At 36.1% G+C, this 21,283-nt stretch overlaps 1 protein-coding gene across 2 annotated transcripts in view; it reads left to right on the top strand.

Moving 5' to 3' along the window:
* The window catches only part of KLHDC1 (kelch domain containing 1), a 105,229-nt gene that overhangs the window by 62,408 nt on the left and 21,538 nt on the right, over positions 1 to 21,283 (top strand). For both annotated transcript variants that reach the window (XM_029951835.1, XM_029951836.1), the window contains 6 exons: positions 6,575 to 6,645; positions 7,110 to 7,227; positions 7,649 to 7,767; positions 15,816 to 15,894; positions 17,784 to 17,867; positions 21,047 to 21,130. In XM_029951835.1, the coding sequence (XP_029807695.1) occupies positions 6,575 to 6,645; positions 7,110 to 7,227; positions 7,649 to 7,767; positions 15,816 to 15,894; positions 17,784 to 17,867; positions 21,047 to 21,130 (555 nt within the window). The remainder of the gene's footprint in view (positions 1 to 6,574; positions 6,646 to 7,109; positions 7,228 to 7,648; positions 7,768 to 15,815; positions 15,895 to 17,783; positions 17,868 to 21,046; positions 21,131 to 21,283) is intronic.

Raw genomic sequence — 21,283 nt, 5'->3', positions numbered from 1 at the left:
ACAAGTATCTGAACCCTTATTTTAAATTCTTTTGAATACCAGGAGTCAAAATGCTGGGTCCTGTGGTTATTCTACATTTAAATTTTAAAGGAACTGTGTAATTGTTTTCCCAAAGTGCTTCCTCATTTATATAAACTTTAGAATCAGATGGTCAGAGTTTCTTTTGGGATTTTATGTTACTGTATTCAATCTTCAGATCATTTGAGGGTGATAGATATGTTATGAAATTGAGTGTTCACATTCAATTATATGAGTTTTTAAAAAATGTCTTTTGATAAAGTTTTACAGTATCTTCATAGGATCTTGTACATCTTTTGTTGCATTCTTGGTTTCTTCGTATTTTTAAATTTCTACTGCTAATGTTTTACAAACTAAATTTCCTGATTGTTTCCAGCATACTGAAATAAAATGTTTGAGTACTTTTGATTCTGGCAAGGGTTCTTAATTTACATTCTCATAATTCATTTGTTAATTTTCTTATTTTCTGTTAGATAGTCATATAATCTGCAAGTGATGACAGTTTTGTTTCTTCCACCCTAATTTTTGTTTTCTTTTCTTTTCTTTACTGCACTGATGGACCCAAAGTACAATATTATTTAGAAGCCTTTTACTCTTGTTCTTAATCTCAGAAGGAGAGTTTTCTACTATTAACCATTAAGTTTGATCTTTGCTTTGGTGTTTTGTTTATTTACCTGTAGAATACCTTTTCCAAATTGAAGAAGTTTTCTTCTATCTGATCTTCAAAGAATGGGTGTTGAACTTTGAAGACTGATTTTTCTGCACCAGATGAGATAATCATATTTTTTCTCCTTTAATCTCTTAATGGATAATTTCTAGTATTATAGTACTAAAACAATGATGCATTTTCCAGGTTAAATGCAAGTTAGTATGATATGTTATCTTTTTTATACATTACTGGATCCTGCTTGCTAATTCTTGGGAGGGGCATTTTTACATCTGTGTTTATAAATGGATTGGGTATTATTCTTTCTTTTATAATCTGGAGTGGTTTTTGTAAGATTGAATTAATTATTCTTTGAATGTTTGGAAGACCTCATCTGTAGAGCCATCTGGTACTTTGTAGGGGAGGTGTTAAATCTCTGATTCAATCTTTTTAAAGCTGTGAATTATTCAGATTTTTCCATTTTTTTCTGAAGTCAAGTTTGGTTAAGGTTCTCTCACCCCCGCCTCCAATCTCTATCCAATTCCTTTAGGTTTAAAAATTTATTGGGATAAACTAAAGTTGTTCATAATGCCCTCTCTTTAATCTCTGTAGTAGCTATAGGTATGTCCTTTTTTCCATTCCTAAAATTATTTAATAGCTCCTTTCTTTTTTCCCTTTTTTGAATAATTTTTTTCCAGAGGTTTATCAGCCATTTGAAACACCAGCTTTTGGTTTACTTGATCTTCTCTATTGTATTTTTTTTAATTTCATTAATGTTTGCTTTGTATTGCCTCCTACTTTTATGTTTATTCTGAAAGAGAGAGAGAAAGAGAGGGAGGGAGAGAGAGAGAGAGAGGGAGGGAGAGAGAAGCAGGAAGAGAGAGAGAGAGGGAGAGAGAGAATCCAAGCAGGTTCTGTGCTGTTAGCACAGAGCTGATGTGCAGCTCGATCCCATAGACATGTGAGATCATGACCTGAGCTGAAATCAAGAGTTGGTTGCTCAGCTGATGGAGCCACGCAAGTGCCCCTTTCCTCCCTCTTGCTATGGGTTTATTATGTTCGTATTTCTTGAACTTCTGAAGTTGGATGCTTAATGAGATTTTTAAATTCTTTAAGTGTGTAAGACTATACATTTTCTTGTAAGTGCCCCTTTAGCTCTCCTCATCCTTTTGATAAGCAGTATTTGGTTATTTTTACAGTCTTCATATTTTATACTTTCCACCATTATTTCCTATTTGACCCATAAGTTGTTTGGGAAAATATTTTACATTTCTATGCTATTTTTATTTTTTAAATTATTTATTTATTTTTAATTTAATTTAATGATTTTCTTTTATAGTTTATTGTCAAGTTGGTTTCCATATAACATCCACTGCTCATCCCAACAAGTGCCCTCCTCCATGCCCATCACCCCACTATGCTATTTTTATAATTAGGTTTCTGTTATTAATTTCTAACTTAATTGTGTCATACTCAGAATGTAATCTATGTCTATCGATGTCTATCTGATGCCAGTCCTTTGGAATATGTTGAGGCTTGCTTTAAAGACTAGCATATGACCAGTTTTCATAAATATACCATTAGCTCTTTATATATATATATATATATATATATATATATATATATAATTATCAGGTAAAATGTTTTATTTATGTCTATTTTTATCAGTCTTTGCTGATTGTGTTGTTCAAATCTTTATCCTTTTTGATTATTTTCTTGTTCCATCAATTACTGTAACAGGTATTAAGAACTCCTCTCACTGTAGGTTTGCTGACTGATCCTGTCAATTTTTACTTTAATGGAATTTAGGCTTCCTCTTTATGTGATATGAATTTAGAATTATTATATTTTTCTGGATAATTGAACATTTTATTATTTTGTAATGATCCTCTTTATCTGTAGTAATATTACTTGCCTTGAAATCTATTTTCTTAATACATATATATATACCAATTTCTTTTGGTTAGTATTTGCATGGTGTACCTTTCTCTACCTTCTAATGGAAACTTTGATATCTTTATATTTTATATGTATGCTTATGACCTGAAAATAGCTGGGTCTTGTTTTTGTTTATTCTCACATTCTGTATGTCTTATCTGCAGATTTTAGCCTATTTTCACTTAATGTGATTCTGATATACTACTTTCATCAAATGTATTTTATTCCCCCCCCTTTTCTTCCTCCTTCTTAATTTTTTTGTCCCCCCCCTTTTTGTCTTTGCTTTTGTGGAAATTATATGATTTATTTCTAACCATGTAGGAGCTACTCTTTTTCAACATGAATACTTCATGAAGTTCAAAGTTAATAGTTTTTCTTCGTCTCAAAGAGTTCAAGTACCTCAGAAAGTTTTAAGTCTGATCACCCTTTCCTTCGGTATTCCTATCCTGTTTCCCTCTCCTTAACTTAAGCATCAAAATAAGTTTAGCCCTTTTTTTGTGTTTAAATTTACTAATACATTTACTAATATCTTGTCATACTATTTCTTATCACATTTAAGATCTTTAATTGCAGATCATTTTTCTTTTGCTTGAAATAGCTATTAGAATTTCTTTTCTTGGGGCACTTAGGTGGCAGAGTCAGTTGTGTGTCTGACTCTTGGTCATAGCTCAGGTCATGATCTCATGGTTTGTGACTTCACGCCCTGTATTAGGCTCTGCACTGATGGTGCGGAGCCTGCTTGGGATTCTGTCTCTCCTCTCTGAGCACCACCCCCCCCCAGCTTGTTCTCTCTCTCAAAATAAATAAACTTAAAAAGTTAAAAAGAAAAATAATTTATTTTCTTTTCTTATTTTTTTTAAAGTAGGCTCCATGCCCAAGGTGGGGCTTGAACTCTGGGAGCAAGAGTTGGATGTTCTGGCTCAGTCAGTTAAGTGTCAGACTTTGACTCAGGTCATGATCTCATGGTTGGTGAGTCTGAGTCCTGCATCTGGCTCTGTACAGAGCCTGCTTGGGAGTCTCTCTCTCTCTCTCTCTCTCTCTCCCCCCCCCCTCTGCTCCTTCCCTACTCTCTCTCTCAAAATAAATAAACTTTAAAAAAAAGTCAGATACTTTACCAACTGAGCCAACCAGGAACCCCTAGAATTTCTTTAATTGAGGGTACATTATTGGTCAGCTGTCTCAATTTTTGTTTGTCTGAAAATTTCTTTATTTTACCTTGGTTCTTAAAATATATTTTCACTGGGTATAGAACTCTAGGTTGATAGTTACATTCATTAAACATATTGGCTAATACTTGGTCTTGGCTGTTGTTGATGGGAATTCAGTCATTAGTTGCCATGTCATTTGAGGGTGGTTTGTTTTCTATCTGGCAGTTTTTAAGAAAATATGTTTTTCTTTGATGTTCTGCAGTTTTACTGTGATGTCTTGGTATGGATATCTATTTATTTATTCTGCTTGGAACTTGTTAGGACTTCCTAGATCTCAAGGATTGATGATGTTCAACAATTTTGTAAAATTCCCAGCCTTTGTCTCTTCAAAAATTGCTTCTTCCTCATTCTCTCTATTACATGCTAATGAAATTCTTATTAGAGTTAGTTCTTCTCTCTCCTTTTCCATGTCTCTCTCTTTTTTTTTTTTAAATATATTCCATCTCTCTGGGCCGTACTTCTGGATAAATCAGTGAACTGATTCTCTTTTTTAGGCTCATCTTGACAGAGCAAGTTTGGTGGAATGCTGGGCTTAGAAGCCAGATTAGTCCGGATTGATGAGAGAATGGGAGGTTAAACAGAATGGGACATTCACTATAGTTAATGTGGGAGTTTCGTTGAGGAGGGAGCCAAGAAATAGGAGAAGGTTCATGAAGGGAGAGTTTGTTTCTAAAGATCAGAGATATCAAGGCATGTTTGGACATCGATAGGAATGAGCTAGTAGAGAAGGAAAACTTGATGTAGAAAAGATGGGATAATTTAGGAATGAAATCTCTGAGAAAACAAGAGGGAACTAGGTCCAAAATTTTCAATTCTGTGATTCATTTGTGTTTTTGCACCACCCATTTAAAGATTAGTAAAAGGGATATTTTTTAGGTTTGTTTATTTTTTGAGAGAGAAAGAGTATGAGCAGGGGAGGAATAGAGAGAGAAGGAGAGAGAGAGAGAGTCCCAAGCAGGCTCTGCCCTGGTAGTACAGGCCTTGAACTCACGAACCATGAGATCATGACCTAAGCCAGAATCAAGAGTCAGACATTTAACCAACTGAGCCAGCCACCCAGGTGCCCCCAAAGGGATTTTTTTAAATCAGGCTGAGGTGAGTCTGTAGTCGATTTAACAAGTATTATTCACTTATCTATTCTCAATCAACAACATTACATCTGCTTTTTATGTGCGAGGTACTGTGCTGGGCTCTGGGAACAGAATTATAACAAGATAAACATGACCCATGCGCTCACCGTTATGCAGCTAATAGGTTAGTGGTAGTGGTGGGTTGGTGTGAAACAGACAAAGGACTTGGAAGTAAGTACAGTACTACGGGAGAGCATTTAATGGAGACCTTAATCCTTTAACCTTATTCTGGGAGATCAGAGAAGCAGCATTTAAACTGATTTCCAAAGAATGAGTAGTTACCCAGGGCACATTCCAGAAGAGCATTCCAAGAAGAAAGATGAGCACAGATGAAGGCCCTGTTGCAGCAAGGAATTTGCAGAGATTTGGGAACTGAAAGAGCATAGTGAGTGAAAGGCAAGAAAAGCTTTGGAGGGATAGCATGTGCCATATAATGCAGAATCATAGAAACTTTAGACTGTCCTGGGAGCAGTAAGAAAGTATTGGAGAGACTTAAGGAGAATAGTGACAGTCTATTTTCATAACATTTCTGTTGTCAAGGTGTATACACGAGGCTACTGGAGCCTGATGCCATTAAATCTTAGAATCCTACAGTTAACCGACTCCTCCTTACAATTATGTGTTTACTTATCCATCTAATCACGGCTTCCACAGCCAGACATGAGTGGAAGTTTCCGTGGAATTAATAGAATGATTTTCTTCTGTGTATATGTGTGTGTGTGTGTGTGTGTGTGTGTGGTGGAGGGAGGAAGGGAGAGAGAGATGGTGGCAGGGGTCAGATACTTGGTAGTCAAGATTTTTTTTTAATTTAACAAACCAATGAGAAAACTAACCCACTCTTTTTGGCATGTTAATTTATCATTCTGTCTTAGAAATTCATAAACTGCTATCTTTTAAAACTAGCTGCTTTTGAATTATTTTACAGACTCATAAATTATGGTGGCTGTATATAAGAATTTGTTTTAATCCCTAAGTTTTTACACTTAATATGAATAAGGTTTCTCTTTTCATCATAAATGTCAGAATGTACTATTCTGTTGATGTTATTAGCTTCTTTAGAGATTATTTGGATTCTGAGTTGTCATTTTGACTAGTTAAATTTATCTTGATCCCTAGATTCTATATTTAATGAATACCTAACACTATGCCTTGCACATAGTAGGCACTCAAAAATATGCTCAGTAAATCAAAATATCTGATACAGTGTTCTTAATTATAGGTTATAAAAAATTCCCTTCCTTAATTCTTTCCTTTCACCCAAAACATACTGCCCTCTTTTGATATAACTTTTCTTCCTGACTTTGTAGTCTTCACTATTCTGCTCTGAATGTTATTATCTTGCCATTTTCCCTTACTCCAAATCCCGTTTTAAGGTATAATTGCCCTGGGTCTTTTTCTCAAGACTCATATACTTGCTATTTTGTATTGTAAAGCTTTCTTGTTTGCCCACTTTCTCTTAGAAAATGTCTTGTTTTCTCCTTTTTTGACCTATCTTAATTTAAATGGAAAAAACCATCTCAGAGCCTGTTTATGATTTTGTTCTTGTAGCATTTTATTTGCAGATATCCCATCCTGAGGAACCATTTAATTGTTACTGTAATTGATAAACATAATTTTATGTTTTCTGTTTTTAGTCTATTGAAGACAATGAAGTATATTTGCCTAATGATGAAATTTGGACCTATGATATTGATAGTGGGTTGTGGTAAGTAATTTTAAATTGTAGAATGTCCAACCTTAAGATCTGATTTAAATATTTTCATATATTACAGGGAATTTAAGACCAAACTTAGAATATACTGTATCATTTAGCATGACCCTTTCCTTTTCTTTGAATGCTTTATTCTCTCTGGCTCTTTCTTTCCCCTTCTCCCTTCCTCTCTCCGTCATTTACCATTCCTCTCAAGATTCAGGCTATCCCAGAAGACTTTGCTTTGTTGTACCGGTCAATTCCCAATTCTAGTGATACCTAAAGATTTTGTGATTTTTTTTCCCAGTAGGCTGAAAAATCTTTACCATGGATTAGAGTTTTCACTGTATTGACTGCCATTGCATTTCAATTATAATTGTCAATGGCAATTTTCATTGAAAGAGTACTCATGGAGTTCAAAGGGAATTTTAATTTGCCTTTCTAGAAAGTCATGGAATTCCGTGTTATTCTTGCTGCAGGACCATGCACCTCATGGAAGGAGAGCTCCCTACCTCCATGTCAGGAAGTTGTGGTGTTTGCATTAATGGAAGGCTGTACGTTTTTGGAGGATACGATGACAAAGGATACAGCAATCGAGTAATATTTTCTTTCAATTCAGGAGTGCAGCAAACTGTAACATTCAGTGTATCACTTAATCTCTCACGTTTACAAATATTTAAAGAATATATGTATAGAAATTTTTAAGCTCACAGGTTTTAAAAATAGAGTGAAAATGCAGCCATTGTGTTCTTCTCTTCTTCCACATCCTTCTGCTCAGAGCTAGCTCCCTGCTTAGTTGGTGTCTCTAGGGTAGAGCATGATGAGGAAAGATCCATTTTATGGGTGTGTTTTAGGTCATATTTACTTCTAAAACTCAGCCTCAGTTTTATTAACTTTACAATGAAAATTTTTACCTTTCAAAAAGAAAAAAGTTATTAATTTTTGGATCACATATCCATCAGATACAGATTAATTTTGAAATGCCCTGTCTGCTAATGGTGTTCTCCTCTTTTAAAAGCTTTATTTTGTTAATTTGCGAACAAGAGACGGAACCTACGTTTGGGAAAAAATTACCAATTTTGAAGGACAACCGCCCACACCACGTGATAAACTTTCTTGCTGGGTGTATAAAGACAGGTATGCGGCGGGATCCTCTCGTTAAGTACGCGTAAGCCAGGGTGGTGGCTGAAACCGAGAACACTTGAGAGTCTGAATTTTTTCAATTACAAACTTCTGCATCCCGGGCATGAACCATGTCATAAAAAGAAACACTATGGATGCAACGATTTTTAAAAGAAATTTATTTAATTAAAATTTCTAAATAGTTAACACATTCACATGGTTCAAAAATCAAAACTATGTTTAAAAGTCTACAGTGAAAGGTCTGCTCCCACCCCGTCCTCATCCACTTTGTCCCCCCGCTGTCCACCATGTGCAAATAGCTACTTCAATTAATATCTTTTGTATCCTTACATCAGTGGTTCTCAAACTTGTCTGCTATTGTAATCACATGGGGTTTTTCTTTTTTTAATTTCAAAGCCCAGGTAATACTTTACACTAATGAAATAATCATCTCTAGACGTATGATGTTTTGAAACTTTTCAGGTGATTCCAAGATGCAGACAAGTTTGGAAACCACTGCCATCAGTATTACTTTATGCAACTAGAAGCAAATACACAGGAGTATATGCATGTATTCCTTTTCTCTCTCTCTTCCTTACATGAATTACATGAATAGCAGTGTATTCTGTGGTCTTCTGCTGCTTCTGGAGGATAACAGTGTACCTTGGAGCTCTTTCATCTTTCGGAATCCTTAGTTAGAAAGCTGTTTTTCTTCCCCACTCCTTTTCTTCTTCTTTCCTTCCTTTTTCTCTTTCGTAGCTGCATAGTATTCTTCTTTCAGGATATACCATGGTTTATGTAACCTATCCCCTATAAATGAAATAACACTTATTAAATTATTTCCATTCTTAACAAATATCTTTATAGGTGTTTAGATATATGATTATAAATCGATCCATTGGATAAAATCAGATTGCATTTATAATTTTGACAAATGCTAGTTGGCCAAGGCTGTTGTAACAAAGTACCATAAACCAAGGGGCTTAAACAACAGAAATGTGCTTTCTCATGTTTCTAGAAACTGGAAGTCTGAGATCAAAGGGTCAGCATGGTTGGTTCCTTCTCTAGGTTTTGAGAAAGGATCTATTCCATGCCTCCCCCCTAACTTATAGTGATTTGCTAGAAAACTTAAATTATTTTTAATGTTTTATTTAATTTTGAGAGACAGAGTGCGAGTGGGGGAGGGGCAGGGAGAGAGGGACACACAAAATCGGAAGCAGGCTCCAGGCTCTGAGCTGTCAGCACAGAGCTGGACACAAGCCTGGGAAACTGTAAACTACAAGGTTATGACCTGAGCTGAAGTCAGAGGCTTACCCACCTGAGCCACCCAAGTGCCCCATTTTGGCTGGCAATCTTTGATGTTCTTGGGTATGCAGAGAAGATATCACTCTGATCTCTGTTTTCGCGTTCACATAGGATTCTCTCTGTACATGCTTGTCTGTCTCCAGATTTTCCCTTATTATAAAGACACCAGTCATACTGGGTTAGGACCTCCCCTAATGACCTCATTTTAACTTGGTTGCCACTGTAAAGAACCTATCTCCAAATAAGGTCACATTCTGAGATATAGTGAGGTTAGGACTTCAACAATTTTGGGGGAACACAATGAAACCCATAGCAATAGATTTGCCAATTTTTCCTCCATAGACGTGGGGCCATTTTATATTCTCAACAACGGAATGCTTATTTCTCCATTAGCCTTGCCAAGAGTTTGCTGGCAAACTCATATTGCTTGTTTGTTTGCCATACTGATAGATGAGAAATGCCTCAGTCTTATTTTCATTTTCACTGAAAAATTTTTGTGAGTTTGAATGTCTTTTCATATGCCTAAGGGCAATTTTTATTTCTTTTTCTCTGAACTATTTGTGTCCTTTGCTAATTATTTTCTATTTGAGTTTTGCTTTATAAACTCAGTTTCTAGGAGTTATTTATATATTAAGGAAATCAGTGTTTGACCATGATATATGAAAATATTCTTTCCAGTTTGTCATTTTGTCTTTTGAGTTTGGTTATTAATATGTGTTCTAAATGCATAAAACAGATTTTTTAAACTTATTTAGATAAACTTATCAATAGTTTTCTTTTTTACCAATAATGTCTTTTATGGCCTCTTGATCTTGAATCTTGATTGCAAAATTATACATTAATTCACCAATGTATTTTTCTCTAGTACTTTTGTAATTTTTTACATTTAAATTGTTGGTTCATTGGGGACTTATTCTGCAAATGGTATGAGATATGGATCCAGGGTTATCTTTTTCTGAATAACTCAGTTATTTCAGATGCTACCTTTATCATATATTTACCTAATTTTCACTGGTATTTGGATCTGAGTTTTCTATTCCATTGATCTGGTAATGTACAAATACTTCACTAGTTTATATACTGAAGCTCCACAGAACATTCTTATAGGACTTATGTAAATAAATAAATAAATAAATCATATTATACACATATTATAAATCATAAGTGTATACCTTAAATAGTTATCACAAAATGAACACATGTATGTAACCACCACCCAAGTAAAGAAAGAACATCATCAATGCTGTAGAATCCCTCATTATGTCCATTCCTAATCAGTATGCTCAGCCCCCTTCCTAAAGGAAACTATTATCCTGACTTCTAGTAGCCTAAATTAGTTATGGTTTTTTATATTTTTATGTAGCTTTTTTATATTTGGCATCTTATAGAATTTCTACTTTAACTGAAATTTTATTTTTGAGATTCATTCATGATGTTGTATGTACCTATGGTTTGTTTCCTTTCCTATCGATATTCTATTAAATGAAATACTACAATGTATTTATTCTTTCTACTGTTGATAGACATTTGGGTCACCTCCCCCTTTTGACTCTTTGGAATAATATAGCTATGAGCATTCTTCTATGTATTTTGGTACATAAGGGTAAACCTTTCTGTTGGGCATGTATCTCTTTATTCTCTTTAATCTGATTTCAATATAGTCTCATTTACCAATTCTTTTCCTTATAGTTAGTGCTTTCCTGTCCTTGAGTTAATTGATCCTAACCCTACAAAGTGTTTTTGGTCCTTTGAAGTTTTTCTTGTTCACATATACAAGAAACTGGTAACAATGGTTGCCCTAGGCAGGGAAGTTGAGTGATTAAGAGTAGGAGACAGACTTTTTTTACTACACATTTTTATTTTATTTTTTAAATGTTTTTTTAATTTATTTTTGAGAGACAGAGAGAGAGAGCGCAAGCAGGGGAGGGTCAGAGAGAGAGGGAGACATAGAATCCGAATCAGGCTCTAGGCTCTGAGCTAGCTGTCAGCACAGAGCCTGACATGGGGCTCAAATCCACAATTGTGAGATCAGGACTTAAGCCGAAGCCAGACGCTCAACCGACTGAGCCACCCAGGCGCCCCTACTACACCTTTTTTAAAAGTCATGATAAAATACATATAACATAAAATTTGCCATTTTAACCATATTTAATTATCCAGTGCAGTGGCAATAATTACACTCACAGGATCGTGCAGTCATCACCCTTACAGTAAAACCTTGGATTGTGATTAACTTGTTCTGCAAATGCGCTGCAAGACAAGAAAACATTTCTAATACATTTTTTAAAATGTGTATTGATTTTTGAGAGGGGTGGAGGGGCACAGAGGGAGAGGGAGACACAGAATCTGAAGCAGTCTCCAGGCTCTGAGCTGTCAGCACAGAGCCCGATGCAGGGTAGGAACTCACAGACCGTGAAATCATGACCTGAGCCGAAGTCAGACACTTGAGTGACTGAGCTACCCAGCTGCCCCTGTAATAAATTTTACCTTGATAAACAAGCAGTGTCTTGCAATACATGTAGTATGTGATGCCGAATGTCACATGATCACAACTGAGCCAATGGTTCTTGAAATTTGCGTTGATATACAAGTGCTTTGGATTGCAAGCATGTTTCTGGAACACATTATACTCTCAAACCAAGGTTTTATTATATTTAGTTCCAAAATTTATCATCACTCCAAACAGAGACTCCATAGTTATTAAGCAATACTTCACCATTCCCTCTTCTCCCTTACCTGTGGTCTCCTCTTTCTATATCATGAATTTGCCTATAATAGACATTTCATAGAAGTAGAATCAGTCATATTTGTTCTTTAGTGTCTGGTTTATTTCACTTAAAATAATTTCAGAGTTCACTATGTTGTATGTATAGGGCCTTCTTCCTTTTTAAGACTGAATAACATTCCATTGTATCTACTGTTACACATTTGTTTATTTGTTCATCTATTGAACACTTGTTTTGTTTTCACCTTTTGGCTATTGTGAATAATGCTGCTGTGAACACTGGCTTACAAGTATTGTTTGAGTGCCTGTTTTCAGTTCTTTTAGCTATCTATATAAGAGTAGAATTTCCACGTCGTATGGTAGTTCTATGTTTAATTTTTTGAGGAAGCACCAAACTGTTTTTTACAGTGACTCTGCCACTTTATATTCCCACTGGCAATGTACATGGGTTCTAACTTCTCCATATCCTTGCCAATACTTGCTGTTTCTTCCTTTATTTCTTTATTCTTTTTCTTCTTCTTTTTAAAAAATAATAGGCATGAGTGCTTTGGTGGCTCAGTTGGTTAAGCATCTGACTTTGGTTTAGGTCATGGTCTCGTGGTTCATGGGTTCGAGTCCCACCTGCATCAGGCTCTGTGCTGACAGCTCAGAGCCTGGAGCCTACTTCAGATTCTGTGTTTCCCTCTCTCTCTGTCCCTTCCCCACTTGTATTCTCTCTTTCTCAAAATATAAAATAAACATTAAAAATTTTTTAAAATTATAGTCATCATTGTGGGTATGAAGTAGTGTTCATTGTGGTTTTGATTTGTATTTCCCCAGGGACTAATGATGTTGACCAATTTTCATATGCTTATTGGCCATTTGTATATCTTCTTTGGAGAAGTGTCTATTCAAGTCCTCTGCCCATTTAAAAAAAATTGGGTTGTCTTTTTGTTGTTGAGTTATAGGAGTTCATTAGTTATTCTGGATATTAATCTCTTATCAGATATATGTAGTTTTCTTTTGTTGTGATGTTTTTGGCTGGCTGGTCTCATATAATGTGTTAGGAAATGTTCTTTCCTCTTCATTTGTTTTTAAAGACTTTGAGAAGGTTGGTATTAACTATTCTATAAATGTTTGTAATCATTCACCACTGAAGCCATATGATCCTGGCCTTTTCTTTGTTGGCAGGTTTTTTGATTACTGACTCAGTCTCCTTATTGAAGGGTTATTCAATTTTTCTATTTCTTATAAGCCATTTTTGATAGTGTCTTTACAGAAAATTTTGTTTCATCTAAATTATCTTTCTAGTCTGTTGGCATAGTTTTTTATAGTATTCTCTTAAAATCCTTTTATTTTCTGTAATGTTGATAATAATGTTCCATCATTTCCAGTTTTAGTGCTTTGAGTCTTCTCTTTTTTTCTTTATCAGCCTAGCTAAAGATTTGTCAATTTTGTGGATCTTTTCAAAGAACCAACTTTTAGTTTAGTGCTTGTTTCTATTTTTTTATTCACTATTTTGCTTATTTGCCCTTTATTTTTCATTATTTCCCTCTTTCTATTATCTTTGGGTTTAGTTTGCTCTTCTCTTTTTTGTTCCTTAATGTGTACAATTCTGTTATTAATTTGAGATCTTTTTTTTAAAAAATGGGGGCATTTATGGCTATAAAACTCCCTCAGCACCATCATCACTGTACACTGTAAGTTTTGTTTTATTGTATCTTCTTTTTTATTTGTTCTATTGTATTTTCATTTTCATTCATTTCAAGGTAATTTTTAATGTCCTTTGTTTTTTTTTTTAACTGTTTATTTCTTTTTGAAGGAAAGACAGAACATGATTGGGGTAGGGCCAGAGAGAGGGAGACAGAGAATCCGAAACAGGCTCTAGGCTCTGAGCTATAAGCACACAGCCTGACGCAGGGCTGGAACTTATGAGCCCTGGGATCATGACCTAAGCGGAAGTTGGATCATGACCTAAGCGGAAGTTGGAAGTCAGAGGCTTAACCAATTAGGCCACCCAGGCGCCATCCCTTTGTGATTTTTTTTCTCTACCAATTAGGTTGATAGTTTTTTTTTTTTTCTTTCAGCACTATAAAGATTTTATTACATTGCTTTTGGCCTCCATTTTTCTAGTGAGAAATTCACTCTCATCTGTGTTTTTGTCCCCTGTATATGTCTTTTTACTCTGGCTTTTCTTTATTTGTTCATTTTTGCTCTTCATTGATTTGATTAAAATGTTCCTACCTGGGGGAGCATGGGTAGCTCAGCTGGTTGAGCTTCCACTCTTGATTTCAGCTCAAGTCATGATCTTATAGTTTTAAGTTCCGAGTCCTATGTTGGGGAAGGCACTGAGCGTGGAGCCTGCTTGGAATTCTCTCTCCCTACCTCTCTCTGCCCCTCCCCCACTCACACATGTGCGCTCTCTCCCTAAATAAAAAATAAACATTTTTTAAACAAATGTTTCTACTTGTAGTTGTTGGGGGGGGGTTTTTGTTTTTTTTTTGTTTTTTTTTTTTTTGTATTTATCCAGCCTGGAGTGTGCTGAGCTTCTTAGGTTGGTGGGTTTACATCTTTCATCAGTTTTAGGAAGCTCTCAGTAATTGTCAAATATTTTGTCTACACATTTATTTGCCTCTTCATCTTTAAGGGCTCCTATTATATGCACATTAAACCATTTGATATTTCCACAGAGCTTGGGCTCCATGGGTTCCTCCCCTCTTTCTTCTCTTTGTTTTAATTTGGATATTTTTTATTAACCTCTTGGCTTATCTTCACTGGTCTTTTCAGTTGCTGTGTTCAGTCTCCTGTGAAGCCTATTTAATCAAGGCTTTATTTCTTACATCCCCCCCCCATTTTTACCATTTCCACTTAGCAGTTATTTTTCGTCATTCCGTGTCTCTGCTGAAATTGTTCTGTTCTTCCTTCATATTGCCCATATTGCCTATTACAAATTAGGTCTTTTATCGTCTTTATCATAGTTTATCATAGTTATTGTAGATGCCCTGTCTGACCACCTTGTGGTCAGCCTATATTGACTCTTCCCTCACTTGATCATAGGTGACCTTCTTTTTTTTTGCCTTTTCATGTATCTTTTTTTTTAACCACATGCCGGATATTCTGTATGAAAGAATGGTAGAGATTGGAAAAAATGATATTTATCATCAGAAAATGACATGTCCTTTCTATTTTTCTCAGGCTGTTAGAATGGGAGTTCAGTCAGTCTCATTTATAGATGATTTGTGTTTGACGTTGTGTTGATTCCATTGTACAACTGGCTTTAAGTGTTTTGAGGCAAGATCAAGACTTTCCTTTGCTAGGACCCCTTGTTTGAGCATTGCAGATTTTCTAAAGATGTTCAGCTATGCGTCACAGAGTTCCAAGCCTCAAAATGATGGAAGATCTCTCCCTGTTTTATGGCTTCATTGGTAGGTCTTTGGATCCCTAGGGAATTCTCTTTGCTCTCCAGTCCCACCTTTTGCTTTCCATACCTTGGGAGATCATTTTCAGCCTTGTACCTCCTCCTTTGGGCTTTTGAGAGCAGGCATCCTGTGTGTGGTTATGGCTTGGTATGCTTCTGAGGCATTTCTGTCAGATCTTCTGTCCTGATCTCAAATGTTAGTAGTTTGGTGTTGGTGACCAACCGTGAGCTCTCTGAAGACTATGTGAAAGACTTGTCAAGTGGATTCAAACTCCCACTGTGGTTGATTTTCTTAAGATTCTAATTTGCCATGCCAGCATACATGTAGCTGTTAAAATTTTGGGTGGTGTCTTTTACAAACTCTATCTGTCCTAGATTCTTCCTCCTCTTGCTCTTGCACCAGGAACAAAAGCATCTGTGCATGTGTCTCTTCAGTCTTACTGAAAGTTCATCACTTTCTGGAATTAGTTCATTTAGGATTCTTCCCTTCTTCCCTTCTCTCTTTGATTTTTTTTTAAAAACTGCAGTTTTGTAGTTTATTTGGCTTGTTTAGATTATTAGGGGGAGAGAGATGAGCTCAGCAAACAGACTGGAAATAGAACTTCTGAAATGTGTTCTCTTGTATTTGTTTTTCAGATTAATATATTTTGGTGGCTATGGGTGTAGGAGACACAGTGAACTCCAGGACTGTTTTGATGTTCATGATGCATCTTGGGTAAGACAGTAACCACTGTTTACATTCTCCTTGAGTTTAGTATCCCCTTAAAGTCTTTTTTTTTAATTTTTGTTAATGTTTTATTTATTTTTGAGAGAGAGAGAGAGGCAGTGTGAGCAGGGGAGGGCCAGAGAGAGAGGGAGATGCAGAATCTGAAGCAGGCTCCAGGCTCTGAGCCAGCTGTCAGCACAGAGCCCAACGCGGGGCTTGAACCCACAAACTGTGAGATCATGACCTGAGCTGAAGCCGGACGCTTAACCGGCTGAGCCACCCAGGCGCCCCTATCCCCTTAAAGTCTTTAGAAACAATGAGCCCAATCATTCTCAGTTTAAATTGCCATAATTGACACTATGGAAAAAAATGTTTTCTTTCTTTTGGATTTAGATTCAGTTGGAGGAAGTTCTCTCACCTAGTGGTGTTAGCCTTCATGGCTACTGGCAGAGTAATTTCTCACTTTATTCATCACTCATACCTGCTTCTGTTAGACAAGTGGTGGCTTTAGCACAACTTGGAAACTCTTTGTTCATAGATAACCAGAATGGCTGTTGCTGAGATACACCTCCTTTTAGGTATGTCCACCAGAACGATTCATAGCTCAGACTAGCCTCTGTAATGCAGTAAGCTGATAGTGACATGCATTTCCTGCCTCTTACTGGTTAGAGAATAAACTATTACTAATGAAATAAGACATGACATAAAAATGAAACCTTTTAAAAGATAACTTTAAAAACCATTAATCCCAGGAGCTCCTGGTTGACTCAATCAGTGGAGCATGTGACTCTTGATCTTGGGGTTGAAAGTTTGAGCGTTAGGTTGGGTGCAGAGATTACTCACAAATAAAATCTTAAACCAAACCAAACAAGCAAAACATTGATCCCAGCATCGGGATACATAGTAACTCTTTGGTTTTACCTTCTACTAGCATATATTGTTTTTGTACATTACAATGTAAATATATATGTACATTTCATGTATATATTTTTGTATGTGGGTATTTTAAAAGTTATCCATATATTTCCATGGTTTTTGAAATTTAAAATAAAACATCTATAAAGCTGTGCTACTTATAATATTACTGATAATTTTCAGAACTATATATCCCCATTACTTCTATCTAATTTTTTACTCATTTTTTTTTTCTCTCCTAGTACAGGTTAGGCTAAGGATCACGTCCTGAAGTTTCTGGTGTGCCAGTAGATTTTTTCTCTCTTAGATTTTAAATTAAGTGAATTGTTTAGTTTGTTTAATTTGTTTGGCAAATCCTGCTAAAAATGAATGATGTGTTTCTGGCATAGAACATAAAACTGACACAGAGGTAAGCTAGATTAGTAACAGAGGATTTCAGCAATCCAGAAGTGTTAAATATAGTACACCTGCTAAATGGGTGCCTTGCTGACCGTTTTGTCTCTTAGAAGACAAACGAGAGGGAGCACGAGTTTGACCTTTATGGACAAATTGCTTGGTTAAGTAGAAGTGATTGGAACTTTTTGGAAAAAAGAACCATGGTCCCCTAAAGTTCCTAATTGTAAAGATTACAAATTCCAAGCATGTACTCTAGGAAAACTGACTGCAAAATAGAAATGTAATTCTGTCCTCTGCAATTTTAAAAGAGACGGTCCTTTGAGAGAGTTGGAAAATTATCACCAAGTAAAGATGATTCACTGGAAGCAGTGCTGTGCGAGGACAAGCTGCCAGGCGGTGGCTGTTACTGGTCTGGAGGCCACACTTTCGGAGCCACTGCTGTGCGTGTTAGCTCTGTGACTGTGCTAACACTTAACTCTATTTTTGTAATGGTGCCTATTATTTCACCAGTAAATATGCCATGAAATTTATAACAATAATCTAAAAATTATAAAAGCTTTTAAATATTTGAAAAATTTCTGTTGTAGGAAGAACAGATATTCTGGGGGTGGCACAATGATGTTCATATATTTGATACGAAGGCACGGAGTTGGTTTCAACCAGAAATTAAGGTAAGTATTGTAAAAAGTTACCTTTATATTGGTATGTCCACTGATGCTGTGAAGGATACATTTTTGCTAAGTTATTTGGATTTTAGCAGTTGAGTTTAAATTCATATACAAAGGGGTCCACCTGAGTACTGTCACTAATAGTCTTTTTTTTAATCACTTGTTTTGCTCCAGGTTAGCTAAGGTTTTCTAGAAAACTCTTCTAAAGAGGGTACCGTCATCATTCTTTACCCGCAAGTGTGATGTCCTTATTTAATAATGGCACTTTTTAAATGTTCTTTTATAATGAAGTCCACAATTTTAAACGGCCCATATTTCATCAACTCTGAAGATCCACATGCAGTTATAGTGTGACAAAAAATACATTATTAGTACTCCTTCATGTGCTGGTGAGCAAACACAACTCAGGTGAGGTTAAGCCATAACAAACTTTCACATGGGGCAACGTCTGTTTCGGAGTGGCTCCCACAGTGAGGGAGCTGCGAGGGCGTGAGCCTGTGGGTCTGGAGCAAGTCACTCAACACCAACGATGTTTTCCATCTCTGTTAGCTTCTCCCTGCTTCTCTGTGTATATGCTGGTCCATTCTGTTTACTGCAGACCAGCCGGCTCATGTAGGAGGGAATGTGGTCCTGGCTATCCAAGCAGTCTTTTCCATTGGTGCTGTATTCTTTCAGTGTCTACACATTAGTCTTAGAAAAGGACTCTGGTTGTATTTGGGCATATTCCCACTCTTTACGTTGGTCCCTGTTGCCAAGGGGGTAATTGGTTTAGGCCTGAGTCTCAGGCCCACTCTAAGGGAGCAGGGTTTTGTGGCTGATGAACTCACCGGAACTGTGCAGAATGGAATGCTGAACAGGCAAAACCAAAATTGACCACTAATATGCATAAATGACATACATACATTTGAATTTTAAGATTTATGTCTTTTGTTAATGAAATTAAAGCAGTTTATATCTATTCACATAATTATATGGGAACAAACAGAGAAAATTGCAGAGAACATTGTTGAGACTGGATCTACTGAAACTCATCCTACATCCTTTTCAGGCATCTGTACCATCTACTTTCTCAGAGAAAACTCAGGGATCTGCAGTTATTGAAGGCATATTTCTTAAACATGCTCCTATAGGGGCACCTTGATGGTCCAGCTGATAGAGCATGCAACTCTTGGTCTCAGGGTCATGAGATCAAGCCCCATGTTGGGCTGGAGCCTACGTTAAGAAAAAAAAAAAAAAAAAAGACTGCTCCTGGGGATGAGGGAGCTGAGGTACTTATACTTGGACTTCGAGTCTTTCTCTGGCTCCTTCCTTCCCTTATTACCTCAGTCATAGCCCTCCTCACCTGCTCCAACAGTCTTACACACACATGTCCCTATTTTAGTTCAAATTTGCCAATATTTTTGCTGTAATTTCTCTGATAATTTCTTCAAATAAGTTCTTAAATTATTTATATTTTATCTCAAAGTTTTTCTGACATGGTTGTAGCTGGAATCTGCGCTCTTCATTTTTAGGGACACTCTTGAATCACTTTATTATTCCCAAATATCAGCATCAAAAGACAAGGCATGGTAGAATGTACCAATTATTGGTATAAAAGTTGAAAAAAATTGGATTTGCATTCTAATTCTGTCATAAAAAAGCTGTGTCCTTATCCTCAGATAAGCTGTGTAGTGTGTCATCTGTAAAATAGAAGGTTGAAAGTGTTTTTCCTACATGGGATTTTTGCCCCTTAAGAAAAATATATTAGTAATTGGGATATTTGAGTTATTTTCAATATTTCAAACAACTTAATAAGCATTGTGCATTATTTATGCAATTAGGCACACAAATTAATGCAAATGGCATTTTGTTGTTTTTGTTTGGAATTATATGAACTCATTTTATTCAGAAGCTTTAGGTGGTTATAAAATGTATTTGATAAAAGTTCAATATTTATTTCATAATAGATGTGTCTATAGTAGAATAATTTGTCCAAAATTTTAGATCATAGGTGGGGTAATAATAAAAAATGTGTTTTGCTGGAATGACTGGGGATCACATTTCAGAAGGTTCAGAAGGTTTAAATGTGAAGTTGGTAGTATCTGAATTATTTCTTACTGTATTGACTTCAGGACAGTGATTCAAGTAAGCCTGAAACTTCAAGTCTAGGAAGTCTCGATATTGAATATTGAGCTTCAACATCCTATGCCCACATTCAGTAGCCAATGCACTGAAAATGTTGAAAATACTCTTTCAAAACCTGGAATGAAATGCATACACAAAGGCTCCAACCATGAACACATGGAAATTATGCAGAAAATTTTCCCTTAGGATCTCATTAATTCATCTACCCATTATACCCTGTCTTTACCCACCAATGCAAAACTTCTCCAGAGAAAAGAAAGATCTGCTATATTTGTTCAAAGTAAAGTATAGAAAAATGTTATTAGTTAACGGGAAGAGTTTTAGCAAGCAATAAAGCACTGTTTTGCTTAAGGCAAGAGTGAAATTTTTATTGTGGAATTTGAGATACCAAGAGTTTTAGGGGGGCAGATTTAATTTTTTACTGTCTCTGAGATTATCACACTGTGCACTGCTCACTCAAAATATTAATTTGGTGGCAGGGGGAAGAAAGGGAAATGAGGAGAGAATATTTTTAATTTGATTTTTAAATACTTACATTTCAAGCTGACATTTATATGAAATTTTATTTTGCTAAGTAGTGTCAGGCATTTAAGAAAAACACTTTAAAAAGTAAAGATCAGGGTGAGTAAATTTCATTCTTAAGGACCAGTATTTGTATTCATTACTATTTACAATGAACTTTTTAAAAATGTTTATTTATTTTGAGAGAGAGAGACAGAGAGCAAGGAGTAGGGAAGGGCCAGAGAGAGAGGGAGAGGGAGAGGGAAAGAGAGAGAGAGAGAGAATCCCAAGCAGGCTCCATGCTGTCAGCACAGAGCCCTATGAGGGGCTTGTTATCATGAACCATGAGATCATGACCCGAGCTGAATTGAGAGTCGGAGCTTAACCAACTGAGCCACCCAGGCATCCCTACAGTGAACTTTTACCTCATGGTTTATATTGAAATATAGGGGTAATGGTGACTTGGTGGTCAGGTATTTCTCATGTTGAGTGTAAGAGTATGACTTCCTTACAGATGTTTCACGTTTTGCCTTCTGTTTTCTCCTCTCTGCCTGCAGGACGGAGTTCCACCACAGCCGCGAGCCGCGCACTCATGTGCAGTTCTTGGAAATAAGGGCTATATCTTTGGCGGACGTGTTTTGGTTAGTGTTTTTCATGAAAATGATATTTTTATGTGTGATTCTTCTCACAAAAGTTATTTTCTGATTTGGGGGAACAATTGAATGTTCAAATTATCTAGATAAATAAAATTCCATTCAATAATACATTTTATTTGTCTTCCATCCCCGAAACAG

This window comes from Suricata suricatta, chromosome 9 (genome assembly GCF_006229205.1).
Source record: "Suricata suricatta isolate VVHF042 chromosome 9, meerkat_22Aug2017_6uvM2_HiC, whole genome shotgun sequence".
In the NCBI taxonomy this organism is placed as follows: domain Eukaryota; kingdom Metazoa; phylum Chordata; class Mammalia; order Carnivora; family Herpestidae; genus Suricata; species Suricata suricatta.
This window is presented reverse-complemented; position numbering and strand designations above follow the sequence as displayed.